Source organism: Amblyomma americanum, chromosome 3, assembly GCF_052857255.1.
Source record: "Amblyomma americanum isolate KBUSLIRL-KWMA chromosome 3, ASM5285725v1, whole genome shotgun sequence".
Lineage (NCBI taxonomy): Eukaryota > Metazoa > Arthropoda > Arachnida > Ixodida > Ixodidae > Amblyomma > Amblyomma americanum.
The window spans coordinates 68,311,715-68,329,823 of NC_135499.1; the positions used below are offsets into that span (position 1 = coordinate 68,311,715).

Sequence of the window (18,109 nt, forward strand, 5' to 3'; positions counted from 1 at the left end):
AAAGGACACTGAAGGGGAATACTAATTTAAGCTACATTGATAGGCTAGAGCCGCCTGATAGCAAATATTTCGCTGTGACCGGAAACAGAGCAGTGGTACGTATAAGTCAGATTATTGCGTAAAAGCAAGTAAGAGTGAAGTGCATGTAGCACTACCACTTGCGGATTCCTGCAATTGTGTCTGACCGCGATTGGTTCATCGCTTTCTCGTACAGAGCTATTTCGACGGCAATTGGAAGTGTCGTCGGAGCATCGACCATGCCCTGTTGACAGGGCCCTTGAATTTTTTTATAAGCGCGTGGTACGAGAATTTGGTATGCCGCGGAGCAAAGACGTCCCAGGATGATGCCTCTCGGAGAATTCAGGCGCGCGTTTTGCATCCCATGGAAATAGCCACGGTAAACGGGTGTTCAGAGCAGAGCCTGAAGAAAGGTGCTATGGGTGATGGGTCACGACAAATTATTGCCGTTGCTGCACGAACTAATAAACGCCTGCATTTCACCACTAATCCGTGTTTATGGGAAGCACCAGTTCATATCAATCAACAAGTTCAGCGTGAATGCATAAAGGAAAAAAATTGGAGGGGACACTTAATTATGCTCCCCCTTAAGCGTATACCGCGACAGCGTAGGGGGTTATTCTTTCCATTTTGAGCAGTTGGGCAGGTTTGAACGCATTTTTCATTTTTTTAATTGGTTCAATAAATCATTTCATTAATTACACGCTCTGAAATTTCTAAATTAGCATCACCAATCTTTGGATTTTCATTCTGAGCATTTGCCTCCTTCAAACCCCCTTTTTCAATTTTTTTATTTATTCGTTAATTCTTTACAACAATTTCATGAACTCATCTTCGCCTCTCACACGCCAATCAATCATCGATCACTGGAGCCACAAATTACTGTGATAACATTTTCTTTTACGCAGCCCCCGGTTATTTCCGACACGTGGTGCCGACTACTTCTTCGCCGACGGCTTCTTAACCGAACGCGCTGTATACGCTATCGCGTAAACCAGCGATAAGCACCCTTATAAAACTGGTCAGGATGCCAAGGAATAAACCACACTGAAGCCGCAGTGCAAGCAGCGACGAAGTTTATTCCCGTTCGTAGCTCCAGGAGAGCGAAACATTCCTAAATATTCCGCTTATAGTGCTCGAACTTGCCGCTCGTGACCAACTGATAAGTATGGCTTAACCTGCTTGTACCTCGTTGTATGATTACAAATAATTTCTGATTGTTTTCACAGAGACAAGCATACTACATAATGTACTTGGACTGGGTATATTCACGACACCTTTCAGAACTTCGGCAATTGTGGAATCTACCTTGCACATTAGTTAGAGAAAAAAAAAAGAAACGCGGACGATTTAGCTCGGTGAGGCCAAATACGAAGCACTTCTGCTTCCACTTCCGTTTCGGTATTCGACCAACTACGCACGGATGGAAGCGGATGAAGATGACGATGTCCAAAGCACTGCGCGATAGACGCAGTTAAACACACGCGATATATTCAGCTCCGACGACGACAACGTAGTGTTGTAAAAGTTGAATCTTTAGACCATTTTCTTCTCTACTGCCCAAAGTTCGCACTTCAGAGAAAGATTTACCTGGAGGTCCCTCTCTCCAGGTTAGGGCTCCCTTTATCTTTGCCAGTATTATTATCGTTTGGTGCGAACGCCAAGGGATTTGCATTGGGTTCTATTTGTGGGTTTCTCCACGATTACATAATTGCAACTGGTAGGTTGATGTGTTAATTCTTTTAAAGTTCTAGGAGCTCTTCTTTTTTCACCAAAATGCTGTCTGTTATTTAACTGTCAATATTGTTCTCTTGTTTTTGTTCATTGATTTTTTCAAAATTCACGATTGGTGCTACAATTTTGTCATCATCTTCCTTGGAAACTACTTTGTTTATTCAACTACACCTTGGCCAATCCCCCCGCGTGGGTATGTGCCATATACCAGGGGTGAAGGAGAAGAAGATGCGTTGGCCAACGACGATGATCTGTTCGTGCCTCTGCGGGTTCGAAACCTACTCGCGGCAATGAAGTGTTTTATGCAGTTTATTAATCTCAGGTCAAGCAGGCTTCAGACAAACATTGGAGAAATGCGAGTAGGGGCTTCAGTGGTAGCGCACTTAAGCGGGTAGAACGCGAACGCATGCCAACGGACGGACGCCGACAGTCTGCAGTTTTGAACACAACAGCGTTGTACCACCTTGACAGGAAAAAAAAATTCCGGCGCCGGCGTTGGCAACCGTTTGAAGTATCGCAGCCGGAGAGGCCGGAGCAACCGGAGCAACTGGCCGCTTCGGCAACGTATAGGCGGCCCACCTAGGCCACGTGACCTTGTGGTGTCCTCACAACCTGTCCACCAGATTGTGAGTCAACTGACCACTAAGGTGGCAGCTGAATAAAAAATTGGTCACGAGAAGTTGCTCAGGAAGCAAAAATATCCGTCGCAGAAGCCCCACCGATGGCAGCACCTGCCATTGCAAGGGAGTGTTGCATCGTTTAACCGCTGCACCACTGTGCCAGGAGGGGTGTGAGGACTCCCATGGATCTACGAATGTAAATTAAAGAATGACCAATTCCACATATATGTTCATTAACCTATTAATGCTCAAGCCAGTGTTTAAGTGTCCCCTCTAGTTGTGTGCTGAAACCACATGTTATTTGAGTATACTTGCCTGAGCCTAGAAGTTCTTTTACCCTGGCTAGCGATGCCGGTGCCGCACTGGGGCACGTTTCCATCCCTGTTGTTAGTTTAAAAACCACTAGCGTGCACGAACAGTGAACTGCCTGGGCTCGACGCGGAAGCAAGTTCAACAACAGACTACTTCACTCGCTCGCAGTGCAATGTCCATCGCTGAAAACCGCCATCAGAGTGCATCTGAAAACGCACGGTACACTAATTCGTTGATCGCAAGGACCAAACGAACGGTCAGCGATACAAAGCCTGACACCGAAGAACACAGCTCAGCATTGGTGCGGGAATAATTAGCCTATGATAAATCGCTCCGTTCGCTTGCTATGTGGTTTGCGCGTCACCATGTGCACAGGGCAGTGATCCGACAATCCCAAAACCCGCACTACCGGTGGATAACGCTTCAACACTGAAAAACACCGAACATGAGAGCGTGGCAGCATGCTACGAAAACCGATCATGGCGGATATATTGCTGGGAAGCATTGACTCTTTCCTCACACGGAAAGCCGCCGTCAGGCGGCTTTATTACTCTGTGACACGAATGCGGCCAAGTTTACCTCGAATGAATGCTGCCACGTGCAATCGCATGTGTACGTTGTTCGAGACTGTAATTGTTTTTCGTGATTAACCTCGAACGGAACATATAGCGCTAAGAAACCAAGACGAACAAAGAAAGAAACACCATGAGCGCTAATTTTCAACTGAAGTTTATTCATTGGATGTGAAGTTCTTATACAGGCTGAATATCGCAGAAAAACTACCAGGCTGTCATGCCGTGAATCACCACATAACACACACTCACGTTTTATTTACATCATCAAGAAAATCAATTTCTTTCTTTCAGAGCGAGATAGATGCTGCACTAACACACTTGTTCGTCCTGGTGTCTTAGCGCTATATGTTCCATCAAGGCAAACCAACTCGCCCGAATAGCCACTCTGATTAACATCGAATGTTCGTCACTTTCAAACTGAGCGTGGCCGAGAGCGGCGGTGATCCTGTCCCTTAAAGCTGTCGAGCATGCTCCTTGCTTAATATTACGATCCCTGATATGCACAATTGTTTGTGGCCTCAAGACAGCCCCATAGAGACTGTCTTTCAGAAGCCTTCCGCTGCCGTCACCAATATGTGACAATATCTACCAGCCGGCGTCGTCGTCACCACGACAGTTGGCAAGCCTCGTGTCACGCTTGGTATTCTCGCTGTGGTTGGCTGTAAGGACGCCACCATAAATATGACGTTGACGCTAGAAAATTTCGCGGGCGGTCCGAATGCAGAGAAGTTTCTGGAATTTATTTCTCACATTTTCTCAGGAACGCGGCTACCTTTCTCTTCAGAAAAAAAATCTATGTACACACTCCTTAGTCCGCTATTGCCATTTAGAGTCCCTATAGGGCTTGAAGACCGCGATCGTATGAGGCGTCGCTCCTTCCCGGGGTGGCTTTCAGCAGCCGCCACCTCTCCGTCAACTGGGCGCCGATCTGACAGCTTCGCACTACTGCGCACCGTTCTGCACCGTTTCGTCCGTCGTCGCCTTGGCCGAGCGCGAGCACTGGCCACCAACTAGTTCCGCTCAGCTGCGACCTGCGCTGGCACGAGCCAACTCTATAGGGCATGCGCAATGCATTATTTCGCTATTATTCGCCCCAATAAAAGTGTTTTTTTCTGCCGAACATTTCTCGCTTCGGGGAGAAGATGAAGGATGGTTCCCCACACTGCCTTTCTTTTTATAATCCCGTGTTTGGCATAAGAAGGATTCAGTCTACTGTAGTGCATTGGTGATGATGGTAGCTTGATCTATAAGCATTTTAAAGGCATTAATCTCTTAATCCGGCACCATGCACTCCGACGTCCATCATATGCTATGCGTCTCTTCAGGATTTTAAACGCCACAAGTTTCTGCTTTATTCATCACGCTTAAAACTTACTATTACGCAGGTTTAGGCAGGCGGACAGTCTTTCTGCGGGAGATTTAATACGTGTCATGTGTCATGCGTCGATGAGAAACACCTCAACTAGGGACCCTGCGTCGTTGACGCTGCAGTCCACAGCAGCGACGCAAGGTGCGTGCTCGTGACGTTACCGTGGCGGTTCCGCTGAAGAGGGGCGAGCAGATCTCCTCGCGGCAGACCAGTCCCGGCTTTCGGCCTCCGTCGCCGCACGGGTGCCGCGCCAGCTTGGGTTGAACGTGGCGCGAGAACACCTCCCACCTGTGCAGACAGAGGGAGCACCCGAAATTCTCAACGAGACCTTTTGACTGCTCGCACTTCAGCGGAGCAGCGCAATAACAACGAGGGCCCCTGGCCTTAGTTTAGGTCTGCAGTGGATTCGCACAAAACTGGAGCAACAAAGCAGGCGATTAAAGGCAAGGAAGGGTACTAAAGTGCAAGCTTCAAGGGTGTCTGAGCAAAACAACCCATAAGGACGGCCGATGGATAAGTATGCCCGAAACCGCCTGCAGGAGTCGAGTACAGTTCCCACGTTTTGACCGTTTTTAGGCATCCGTAGAAAGGAATTCCATGAGCCACCGAAAAAAAGAACGGCTGTGATCCGTTTTTCTTTACTACAGCCCCTTTCGTCTTGGTCGTCTTGTCGATTACGAAAACAACAGACACGTAGTACCGCGATCAAAATATTACGGGACATGTGTTCTGAGAAATGAATTTCTTCTAGATCTATCTCGCGACCCACTCAGGCGACCGGATTCAAATTCTTTATTTATACTTTAAAAGACAATAGATATGTGTCCATCATGGTCTGGACCCGTAGCTAATAGGCTAGTCACGGGTCCAATAATAAATACAATCATGCAGGCACTTCATCAAATGCACAGTTTAAACTTCGAACGGCGGTGAGAAAGATGCAGGTGTAAAAATAACAAACATCATAAGAAATAATATAATTAGAAGAAACAACGTAGATGTTCAAGAAAATCGGACGCACACACCAGGCTCAGTAAGACTACAGTATTCACGAGCCGAGGAATTTTTTTTTACTGCAGGAGCAAAATTTTGAGCATATTTTACTTCGAGCGGTAGACTATACCCCATTTTAGCATCAATAAAAGCAAGCTGTCATTTTTTATATACGTAGTGAGCGGGCGGTAGATTAAATTTTCCTTGTGCTACATTTCTGGTTGAACGTGACGACCTGTGAAACAGGGATATACAACCAAGCACTGAGCCAGAAACTTTTTTTTTTTTCGGGAAGGGCTCAAGACATTTTTTTGTACCGTGTGGGGGGGGGGGGGGGGGGTTTAGGAACTGAGCTAGATTACTCGCGGGAGAGGAGGCAGCCCCCTTTCCCATGGAATATGTGGAAAGGGTGGTTGTATCTTTTGATGTCGCTTACGACAGTTGCGGTTTTTAGTGTAGTGAATCGAAGGGAAGTGTCTGTAAGCCATCAGATAATGATTTTCTGTGATGGACCGGCTTGGAATGAGTTATGACCCTTAATGGTCGTTTCTTTATTTTCGGACTGACTCGAAGTAACTACTACACGTCCATCCCCATGATTAGAGGCATAATGAGAGGTGGCTGCGGGTAAAGAAGAAATATAAAATGCGCAATCTATTTGTGTCAAAGAAGTCACGTCCCTCCAGTATTTATATCATCCGGATGCCATTTTTGCCCCCAATGCTAGTAAATGACATTGCCAGTGCAGGTGCCCATGAGAGAATGCGCCAAGATATTTAAAGAAGGTGTATATTCCAGTAGGGAGTTGCCAATGCCAATTTTTATACAGCGAATATCGACTTGTCTGCCGCGGAAGTAATATATAGTGCATTTGTTTTCTGAACATTAACAGAGAGCTTGTTAGCTGAAAACCAGTGAGAGATGCTTGATAAATCTAAGTTTGTTTTTGACAGCTTCCTCAGTGTCCTTTCCTCTAATTATAGCGGTGTCATCAGAGCACATCAGCATATCTCCCCAAAGTTTAGTGCACGCGGGAGGTCGGAAACATATAAAGAAAAAAGCAGTGGTTCCAAACCAAATCCTTGAACAACGCCCTCTTTCAATCCCTCTCTTATCACTTCCCTTACGGCGGGGTTCAGGTGTCCAACGATATATGAGACAGATACTACGCCATTTCCTTTCCCCCAAACCCAATTATTAATTATTATTAATAACGCCCTCATGCAAACGTGTGGTGACTATGATACATTATTAACTGCAGCAACCGGACTGCAGCGGTGCCTAGTGAAGTAATCTTTTTTAAGACAAAAGCCTTTTATGGCTCATACTCGCGCGTCCGGCGTAACGCTGTCTTCCCCAAATAACGCGATAAATAACGATAGCAGAAAACGAATGGTAGCCTCAGTTATAGGAGACCAAATGTAACCACCACGCCATGTTTGTTGACTGTAGAGTGATTAGTTAATTAGAACCAATTATAGTGAAAAAAAGAAAACAACCAAATGCGTCGATATAGCACGGACATCGATATAGCGACGGGAGAGGGTAACGTCACACCCGAGGTTGTCATAGTAACGACGCGCGCGCTGGTGGCGCCACCTACGCGCCACCACCAGAGAAGCCAGAATCCAGTGAAGAAGGCTGGAGAAGCCGACCGCAAGCGCCAACAACGTCGTCTAGATCGAAAGTGTGGCAAGGTAGAAGCCTTTGGGAGTGCCACTTGTATAGGAACCTGCGAAGGTATGATCGCAGTCGGCAAGGCCAAAGGCTTTCGCCTTGCCGCACTTTAGATTGGCAAAGTGCTACCATAATTTTTTTTTATTTCTAAGCTGTGGTATATGATCCAAGGGTTGCATTGTGCAAGGCTCAATGTGACGAGACTGCAGCGGATCTTTGTCGATTTTGTGTCGGCCGCGAATTGGGACGAAACAGCTGGACTAATTTGTTTAGACAGGTGAAAGACGGTGGACTGGGCATGGTGCATTTATTCTGAGGCAGATTGTAAGCAGATATTTTTGTTCTTTATGTTTAGTAACCAATTTTTGCGCACTGTGTGCCAATTAAGGCCCGGCCATGCACTGACGCACTTTTTTATCACAACCGAAAGTTCTCGAAACAAATTTTTGACTATTTTAGAGAAGTAGTCGCGAGTGTTCGATCTATGTCTGTTCGTTGCTTGTATGAATATCTGTTTTCGGTTAGAAGGAGGAAGCTACAATGTACAGGGCCTTATAGAGTGGAGGCCCAGGCAGTGACGTGCTTAAGCGGGTGAAGGCGATGCAAGTGCCGCCAAGTGAAAAAACATTTCTCTTTAAGTTACACACTGAAACACTACCAGTTAAGAAGTTTTCGGAGGGAAAGAAGTTATTTCTATCTTGGGGGTCACATTGTCTAATCTGTAAGCAGGCAGAAAATATAGACCACATTTTTTTTTAATTGTTGGGAGGGAGTATAGTAAGTTTGGTGTATCTTTCAAACGACACTAAAGAAGGAATTTCCGCTAGACTCGCATGACATTAGGTACTTACCTGTACAGTCTGTGGATGAAGATTGGATGAAATAAGAGTACGTATATTTAAAGACATTTATTTTCTCGGTCCAATGCTTCAATCGGCCAAGTATCCCACTGTCGCTAAAAACGGCCCGAGTTGTTCCAATAAACAAGTCTGGAGACGGCTCAAACCCTTGTATTTATCGACCTATATCGGTGCTCAGTGCTGTTAATATCCTTTCGAAAAAACCATTGCTAATTGAATTAATATATTTATAGAAAGATACCCCGTAATTTGCCCCAGCAGCACGGCTTTCAGCACCACAATTAAACGTCCACAGCAGTGAAGTCATTAGCCAAAAAAATAAACTTTGCTTTAAGTGACAGCAAATTTGGTTGTGATCTTTTTTCGATTTAAGGAAGGCTTTTGATACGGTCGACCTTTCCATCCTCTTATACAAGCTAAAACACTATGGTTTTTGGAGAACGGAGTTTCGAGTTGTTTTCTAGCTTCTTTCTTGAATGTTATCGGGTTTGTGCAATCAACAATGATGAATTTTTTTGGCGCAAGGGCATCTGTCGCCAATGAGCGCCGTGGCGCAAGGTTTTCTCTTTTACTCAAGGTGGGTTTAAGACCCATTCCCCAAACATTTCACAAAAAGAAGCCGAGCACCAGGCCAGAGGAAAGCTTGTACTCGTAGTATCACCGGTGGGTACCCGGTGGCACTGGGGATCGAGCCCCGCACCTGCCGCATGCGAGACGGATGCTCAAACCACTAGGCCAGCGCTGCTTTTTTTTTCTTTATTGCCCGATTTCGGCGAGGACCACAATAAAAAAAAAAGCTTACAGGTCACAAAAACCTAACCGTAAAAACAATATCTGCCTGGTGAAGAGGCTTCGTGATGCTAACTTATGTTAGAAAGTAACGTTACGCTGTACTTATTAAAGATAAATCTCACGCCCCTGAATTGCAACCTTTCTAATTTATGAGTATTTATAACAGTAAACGGATCCAAAATAACATTGGCATATTAAATATTTGGTAGTACAAGAGATTTATATTTCAAAAACTTTGTGTGATTAGCAGAGACGGGCATTCTGAAAAGGCGAGACCTCATGATGGCGTCCTCACCTTCACCTCATGAGGATTTCACTCGGTGAGGTGAGGGTGAGGGAAGATGTGCGCATAAAAATTCGTGAAGATGAGGGTGAGGGCGGAAAGACATGGTGAGGTGAGGGCGAGGGAGGGAAGACGTAACGAGGTGAGGGTGAGGGAGGGCAAGATGCACTGTCTTAGGGTGAGGGTGGTGGCCCGAATCGTACTCCGGGCAAATGTTTTTCGTCTGTGCAGCCCGTGATGAATTCCCATTTTAAAGCGCTAGTTCAGAGGGTGAAGGTTCCAAGGGAAGACGTAGTTTCTGCAGTCTTTCTTTCGAACACGAAAGGCGGGGAGACGCACGTCTTCTCTATTGCCGCGATGTACTACACTGCTGAAAATATTGTGCCGAAAAAAGTGCGCTTCTAACTCAAAAAACCTATTTTTAAAAGATGTGTAAAGTTTTAGGTGAAACATCTTGTATAGTGCGCTAACAATGGGCGCTGACCAGGCCGTGCGGGTGGCCGCCGTTCCAACCATGGCACCGCAGCCAACATTTTCATTATGAGCTCCAAGTCTGTCAGATGATCAGAGAGTACAGTTAAACATGTAGAAATTATACCTAGTAAGGCTTTTCAATTTCCAAGGCTTGTTTCCCAGAACGGAGTCCGATTTTAGCTCAGAGAGGTTTCAAAGAACTGGCTGCGGTGCAAAAAAATGCTTCTAAGAAATTCCGCTATCAAATTAAAGCCTGTTGGCGGCGTTGGTACGGAATTTTGTCATTCATGCTCTGAGCAGTTCAGTACAGTCGTATCTTTTTTTCTATTTCCTATTTTCTAGAATTGCAGTATAGGAAAGCGATGCCGCAATGTGGTGGGAAAAGCCAAACACTGTAGTCTTACCATGGAAATAAAGCAGCGGCTTAATCGCCTTGTTCTGAATCATCGCTCGCTCAGCCTTGCATTGTACAATGTACTAAAAAAGAAAAAGTTGTACTGCTCTGCCAATAACAGGAACATCTCATGGTTTATTTCTGTCCCTGGTGAGACGTGTGACCACGTAATCACGCGCCTGAATTCATGAACCAAATTGCTTGCAGGCAAGGTAGGAAATTGGCAGTGTTTGGATAGTGTATTGACGTGGAAGCAAAAAAATCACGGGTGGTTTAGCTTGTGGTTATGCTTGACCTGAACTGGCTTACCTTGGTTGACATATTGTAATTGTAATTGTAACTGCCTTGTTTTCTAAATATTCTTGGCGTAAATTAGTTTTTATACAGAGACACAACAACGCGCTGACTCATTTCAGCAGTGCATATAGACAACAATGAAATTTTGCAAGTGCAGGGCACATGCACTGTATGCATGTATGCATGCAGTGCGGGCCAGAAGTAAACGCAGAGTGATATTTCGGGGCTCAGTTCGTGACTTTCTCGGTTTTGTCTCACGTATTAGCTCAAACAACACAAGCACACGTACACGCACACCAATATAAACATCTGACCTCTCGTCCAATAGTACCATGAGGAAGTGTCTTATATGTTTATTACTCAGTAATATCGCCAGAAGTTACCGACTACAAAAAATAGCTCGAAACTTTACGACTGTTAGTGAGGGTGAGGGAGGGTCGACAATGTGAGGGCGAGGGAGGGCCAGAAAATTTTTGGGAGTGAGGATCAGGGTGAGGGAGGGCTGGATAACTTTTAGAAATGAGGGCGAGGGTTAAGAAGGGCTATGTATTGAAAATTGAGGGTAAGAGAAGAAAAGTAAAAATGAGCGCATTAGCCCACCTCTGGTTAGAGGAAGCGTATCGGAGAGGTTGTTTGACACAATGTAGCTTACACTCTGCATCGTTTGTAAAATATGTGACACGGCGGTCCCAGTGCACATTGCTTGCAAAATATAACTGTAGATATTTGTGCTCGCTAACACGCTCAAGTACAGTCCCGTTGACTGAGTACTGAAAGATAAGCGGTTGATTTTTAATGCGAAAGCATTACTAGGCTATGTCGGCAGGGATCGTGTCCGCAAGACATGTCCGCAGCATATGTGAAGAACTCGGAAGTGCTAGCGACAAACGAATGGTTGTGCTTGATAGAGGACGATGTAAGGTTGATGTCGCAAAAATAATTTTCAAAATAAGATGAGTAGTTAATTAATTAGAGCCAAAAATGTCCAAAAAGAGGGCGGGGCCAGAGCAAAAGTGGCGCAACATTTGGAAGCGCCGGAAGTAGGCGGAGCTACAGCGTAGCGCCAAATATAAAAAACCGGAAGTCCGGATGGAGCCAAGGCGTGACGCCAAGATGAAGAGAGGCGACGAGTGTCGAGAAGGCGTCAATGCTTTCGCATTACTCCAATGCGGGTTACCGCAGTGATCTCTAACGCTTTTTTTTTTTGTTAACCGCCGACACAGTGGCACCATTTTTGTAATAGACAGACATTTCTCATGTGTCACACCATTCCAATGGCCTCTCTACTTCCCTGTTAAGGTGTAGCTGATCTTCTTTTCAGTTAATAATGCTATATAAAATGCATTCATCTATGTAGAACCTGATCCTGCATTTGAGTCCATCAACAATATCATTTTTGAACAGTAAGAATAGGAAAGGGCCCGTACAGACAGCTGTGAACCCGGACGCGACTGGCAGTTTCCAAAGCAAATTCGTTAATGACCACATACTGTTGTCTGGATGACAGGTAGGACTGTATCCAATAGCAAAGAAGTTTGTTTTTCAATATGAGCCATAGTTTTATCATTAATATAGTGTGCGAGATTTTATCGAATGCTTTGGCGAAATCGAGAAATATTGCATCAATTTGACATCGGTAATTAATAGCTGAGGCGAAATCATGAACTGCTTCTGGTAGTTTCTGCTAGGAGAAGACGAAGAAGTCAGAGAGCTGTCGGGCTGTGCCCGCTCGTTTCTGCCACTCTTTGTGAAGGATTTTTCATCAGCGCTGAACATTTCTGTTCATACAACCTGCACTGCTATATCCTGGTATGATTCCTGCGGTGGGTGCGGCTCCGCCGGTGCCGCACCCTGTCTCACCACCTGACTATTCAGCTGGCATTCTGTCAGGCCTAACTCAGCAGGCCATACCTGCTGTGCAAGCCCTACCTGCTGCTTCAAACCTGGTGTCTTGCAGTCACTCTTCTGCACCACCTGCATCAGGGATAGGATTTCCAGATCCTCATGGACAACACACCCCTGACGCTTACAACTCAAGCCGTGATCTGCCACTACCTTCAGTTCGGGACGATTTTTCTGATTCGTCAAATTCTTCTATTATCATCTACATAGACACTACTGCGGAGTCCGGCGAAGGGTCTGAGAGATTTATTCATGTGACTTCAAAGCGCCGTCGCAGCTCAAAGCGGTCACTTAGGACTGCAGATACTCCTAACGTACCTCAAATTCCTAAGCACAACCTTATGGTTGTCATCAAGCTACTTGATTGCGAGAACAGCATTACCTGCTTTAATCCGCTGACATCGAGACAAGGTTTAGAATCTTTTGCTCCAGGCGGCGTTCAAGTTCGTCCTAACGAGCGTCTAAACCTCCTGACAGCTGACACCCGTACAGCGCACGCAACTGAACTCCCCTTGGAAAAAACAAGCATAGCTGGAGTTGCAGTTCAAGCCTACGAGCCTCGCCCCAGCAACTGTGGCGTGGGTGTCATTAAGGGTGTCGCCATGGAGCTTGCTCAATCAGATATCTATTCAGCGCTGCTACAGAGAGCTCCGAATAAATCCCTCCGCCGACTTTAAAACTTACAAAATATCCGCATTGTATTTGCGACACAATCTGATTCCCAATACGTGATTCTCGGATATACAAGGTACCGTGCGTACGAGTGTATTCAAACACCACGGCAATGCACCAGATGTCAGCGCTTCAGCCATGCGGCTGCGCTTGCCGACTTGCCTTGCGCTGCTCTCGTAGTGTTGGCAGCCATGACCGAAATGAATGTGCAAGTGATAACCCCCTTTGTCCTAACTGCGGTAAGCAGCCTGAGGCGATGTTTTTCCGCTGCACTGCCAACCAAAAAGAGAAAACCATCTACAAGTACAAGAAGTAAACCCAGGGCCCATGTCAAAGGCGCAGGAAGAGAAATTGGACACCGTGGCAGAAACCGTATTACGACTTGAAGCGAGCAACGCCACTCTTATTGAAGCGGTAACAAAAGTGCTAAACATTCATGCGACACTGAAAACAGACCTTGAAAATCTAACCAAACGTGTTCAAGAACTTGAAACAAAACTTGAATTGGCTTCATCTGTTAGTACTTCTGCAAATCACGAAAGTGGGTTATCTAACATCGTCAATAAAATTGATGACTTAGAAAACCGGTCGCGCCGTTCAAATGTTCTGTTTTATGGTATCGCCGATAGTGACTCGTCTGAAAGTTGGGAGACGTCAGAGCAACTTGTCAACGACTTCTGCCTCGATAAGCTTGGAGTCACTGTTACTTCCGTTGCTAGGGCGCATCGTGTGGGCCGTTTCTCGACCGAGAAGGCACGGCCAATTATAGCGAAGTTTATCAACGATAAAGAAATTGAAGCCATTCTAAGTAACGGCCGCAAGCTAAAGGAAACAAATTTTAGCATCGGACGTGATTATTCGCTTGCTGTCCGTAAAAAACGTCGACAGCTGCTGCAGTTCTCGAAAACGATTAAAAAAGATGGTGACCGCGTGCGTTTGGCTTTCGATAAATTGCATATCAATAAGGACACGTATCTGTGGGATGTCGCCAGTGGCCGAGCGGTGCCAGTTAGTCTATCCACGACCGACTGACCGGTTCCAACGGCCACCTCATCTTTTCCAGCGTCTTCATGCTCGTTGAACACTCGTCTTAATTCAGAGAATAGCAGTAGTTTCCTTTTCACTAATATCCGAAGTGTACTTTCAAAATCTGTTGCCCTTTCTTCCCTCGTCGATTCAACGTGCGCTTCACTTCTGATATTAACTGAAACTTGGTTGGACGATACTATTCCGGATGCTAACATTCTTCTCAGCGAATCCGAATTTTGCTTTTTTCGTTGTGATAGAAAAAATAGAAAAGGGGGTGGCGTCCTTATTGCTACAAAGAAACAAATATCTGCTGTCCCGATCACTGTCACTACTTTTCTTGAATGTGTTTGGATACGATGCAAAATTGGTATTGCTGATGTTGTTATTGCTGCCTTCTACCGACCGCCAGATATGACTGCCACATTTTCAGGTGAATTTCATAGAATATTGAGTGACTTATACGTGCGTTTTCCTAACTCCATTTTCCTTGTATTTGGTGATTTTAACTTCCCAAACATTGATTGGCCTAATCTTACGGTTAACCCCAGTGACCAGGAAGCCCACATGTTCCTTCATACTTGCTTAGATTTTTCACTTGTTCAACTTATCACTGATCCTACCCGCCGCTCCGCCACAACGGCAAATATTCTTGATCTCGTCCTAACAAATAACCCTGAGGTTTGTTTCGATATCTTGCATTTACAAGGCCTATCCGATCATGAAATCATCACCGGGTACATCACTCGTCCATTTGGTAGAAAGAAAACATCCACTAAGCGAATTCATTGCTACAACCGCGCTAATTTCGATGGGATTAACTCTGCACTGCAATCATTTTCGGAGGACTTCCTAGCTCACTGTTCATCTCGCTCTGTCGAAACAAATTGGAAATCACTTAAAGACACATTAACTAATCTTGTTGACAAGTTTGTGCCGGTCATCACCATCAGATATCATAAAAATGCACCATGGTTCACAAATCGCCTTCGTCGTCTTAATAATAAGAAAAAACGCTTGTACCGCCAAGCAGTCAAAACAGGTCTTCCATCATCATGGACAAAGTACAGCCATTGCGATCATGAATATCAGTCACTGCTTAATACAACTCGTCATCATTTCTTCAGTCACGACCTGTCCACCATGTTAACCAATAACTGTCATAGATTTTGGCGCGTCATCAATCCGAGTTCCCACCCCGAAATCGTACTAACTAATCCTGACGGTGATCCTGTAACTGAAACTGAGTGTGCACAGCTTCTTAACGACGCATTCGTCTCAGTGTTCACCCATGAAGATACCACTTCCTCGCCCATGTTACAGTCATCTTCCGTCACTTCCATGCCAGAAATTATCATTAACGAATCAGGAATTCTAGCCCTTTTGAATAACCTCAAAGTTACTACTAGCTCTGATCACCTTGGATTTAATAACAAAATACTAAAGAATGCCTCTCTAAACCTCTATCAAGTATTGACATCACTTTTTTCACAATCATTATCATCTGGTACAATTCCTGACGACTGGCGTACAGCGAAAGTAATACCCATTTTCAAATCCGGAGACCGCACCATTCCACTTAACTATCGCCCTATCTCATTAACCAGCAACATCTGTAAACTCCTGGAACACATAATTCATACTCAAGTAATTAATTATCTAGAGGAGCACGATATCATTTTCAAATACCAGCACGGTTTTCGCAGGGGTTATTCATGCGACACACAACTCACTGGATTTACTAACGACATATTTTCCGCAGTAGACGCTGGCTTACAGGTTGAAGCAGTATTTTTAGACTATTCTAAAGCTTTTGATCGCGTTCCCCATCACAGGCTCCTAACCAAATTGACAAACTTAAATCTCCATCCCAGCGTTATTTCAATTATAAAACAATTCCTCGATAACAGAAAACAATTCACCTCTGTCAACGGCTTTAACTCGTCTTCTGTCCCCGTAACATCTGGAGTCCCCCAGGGAAGTGTACTTGGCCCTCTGCTCTTTTTAATTTTTATTAACGATCTACCCAATTGTGTATCGTCTCAAATTAGGTTATTCGCGGATGATTGTGTAATATATCGTAATATTACTAATGAAACCGACCGCCAATCACTTCAAACTGATCTTGACGCTGTAACGGCTTGGTGTTCTTCCTGGCTAATGTCTCTAAATGCATCTAAAACAAAGTTAATGTCGTTTACTAACCGTTCCACTCGAATTGCTACAACATACTTCCTCAATAACGTTAAAGTTGAACTTACAACAACTTACAAGTACCTAGGAGTTCACTTTCAGTCTGACCTAACTTGGCATTACCATATTAACACAATCTTAGCATCAGCAAATCGCGCACTCGGCCTTCTTAGGCGTAATCTCAAACACGCGCCTTCACACTTAAAAAAACTTGCTTACATCACGCTAATCCGCCCGAAAGTTGAGTATGCGTCTGCCATATGGGACCCTCATCAAGCTTACATCATAAACAACCTTGAATCCCTGCAAAACCGTGCTGTTCGCTTCATCTTTTCAGATTATTCACGCTTCACCAGTGTCACAGCATTAAAACAACGTGCCGAGTTGGAACCGCTATCATGTCGACGCCATTTCGCTCGCCTAACCTTGCTTCACAAACTGTATCACCATCCCACCCTCCACGACGACTTCTTTTTGCCACACCCTGCAGTCTTTCCTCGCCGCGACCACGTTAACAAAATAAAACGCGTCACATGCCGTTCATTGCTCTACTCGAAATCATTCATTCCTCGCACTATAATAGATTGGAATAACTTGCCATCACACATAGCTACTGAGGTTAACCCACAATCGTTTCAGCATTCGTTAAAACAAACCATGGACTAACAGATTTGGTATTTTTGTTGTATTATGTGCATTTACTGAGTATTTTCTTCTGCGTTGTTTGTTGTTGTTATTTGTGTACATTACTAGTTTTTAATTAATTATTACGTGTATTTTGTTTCTAATGCCTGTGCCATATTTTTATTTTTATGCTTGTATCGCCCCCCCCTATGTAATACCCTCGCACGAGGGCCCTTAGGGGTATTGTAAATAAATAAATAAATAAATAAATAAATAAACTCAAATAATACAGACTATAAGTCAGCAAAAACTGCTCTACTTGAACAAAACCAAATCCGGGGAAGTCGCAGAAGAAAAAATTCATCCCCGGCGAAGAAACCTCCCCAATCGCCCGACAAAGATAAAGCCAGGAACCTGCGCATTGAGGACATGGTTGATTTTCCTCCTCTTCCACCGCGCCCGAATGCTGAGCAACCTCCCGTAGCGAGTACAAAAGTGAACACTTCCCGCCAGCCGCAGTATGCAACCCGGAACCACCCGCGCGAAGTATCTATTCGCAAAAACTCTGATAGTACCAGTTCCCTGCTTTGCTTGCTTATTGAGGCTGTCCGCGCTTTCCTTACATCAGACTGCTTGCCGGTGGCGAAGACAATCCCAACAATCCTTGATTTCATTGCACCTCGTCTTGCGCAATGGCGGTAGCAGTCAATAAACCCGCTACTAGCGTGCAAAGCATCCGTAACAAGGCCACCATCGTCCAATGAAATGCCTGCAGCCTTCGTCCACGACTGTCTGATTTCCGACAATTTGTTTCGAAACACCGTTTCTCGATCATTGCCATCTCAGAATCCCGTCTGCGTACTACTATCTGTCTTTCAGGCTATACCGTTCTGAACTCGGTGACAGGTGCTGACATCAGCAAAGTTCCTTTAGATGTTCGGAAAGACGTCACCTTCATTCCACAACCCATATCTGCCGACTCACGGAATGAATATGTTGCAGCCACCGTCAAGATCATGAACCTGTCTTTCACAGTGATGGTCGGGTACATACCCCCGAGTGTCAACTTTGACGTATACCGCCTTCAGGATATCTTACGCAGTACCCCTGCGCCGCACATCATAACGGGAGATTTCAGCGCACATCATCATGCTTGGGGAGGAATCAGATACAGCCAGAGGAGGACAGTTATTTGATTTCGCACAGTGCAGCAATTTCACTTTCCTCAACAACGGCCAGGCAACTTTTTATCAAGGTACAAGATCCGGTGCCCTTGACATTTCGATGATTTCAA

General features: G+C 45.0%; 1 protein-coding gene across 1 annotated transcript in view; it reads right to left on the reverse strand.

Moving 5' to 3' along the window:
• LOC144123029 (glycogenin-1-like) overlaps positions 1-18,109 on the reverse strand; it is a 99,926-nt gene that overhangs the window by 19,405 nt on the left and 62,412 nt on the right. The window contains exon 5 of the mRNA XM_077655954.1: positions 4,790-4,916. Coding sequence (XP_077512080.1) covers positions 4,790-4,916 — 127 coding nt within the window. The remainder of the gene's footprint in view (positions 1-4,789; positions 4,917-18,109) is intronic.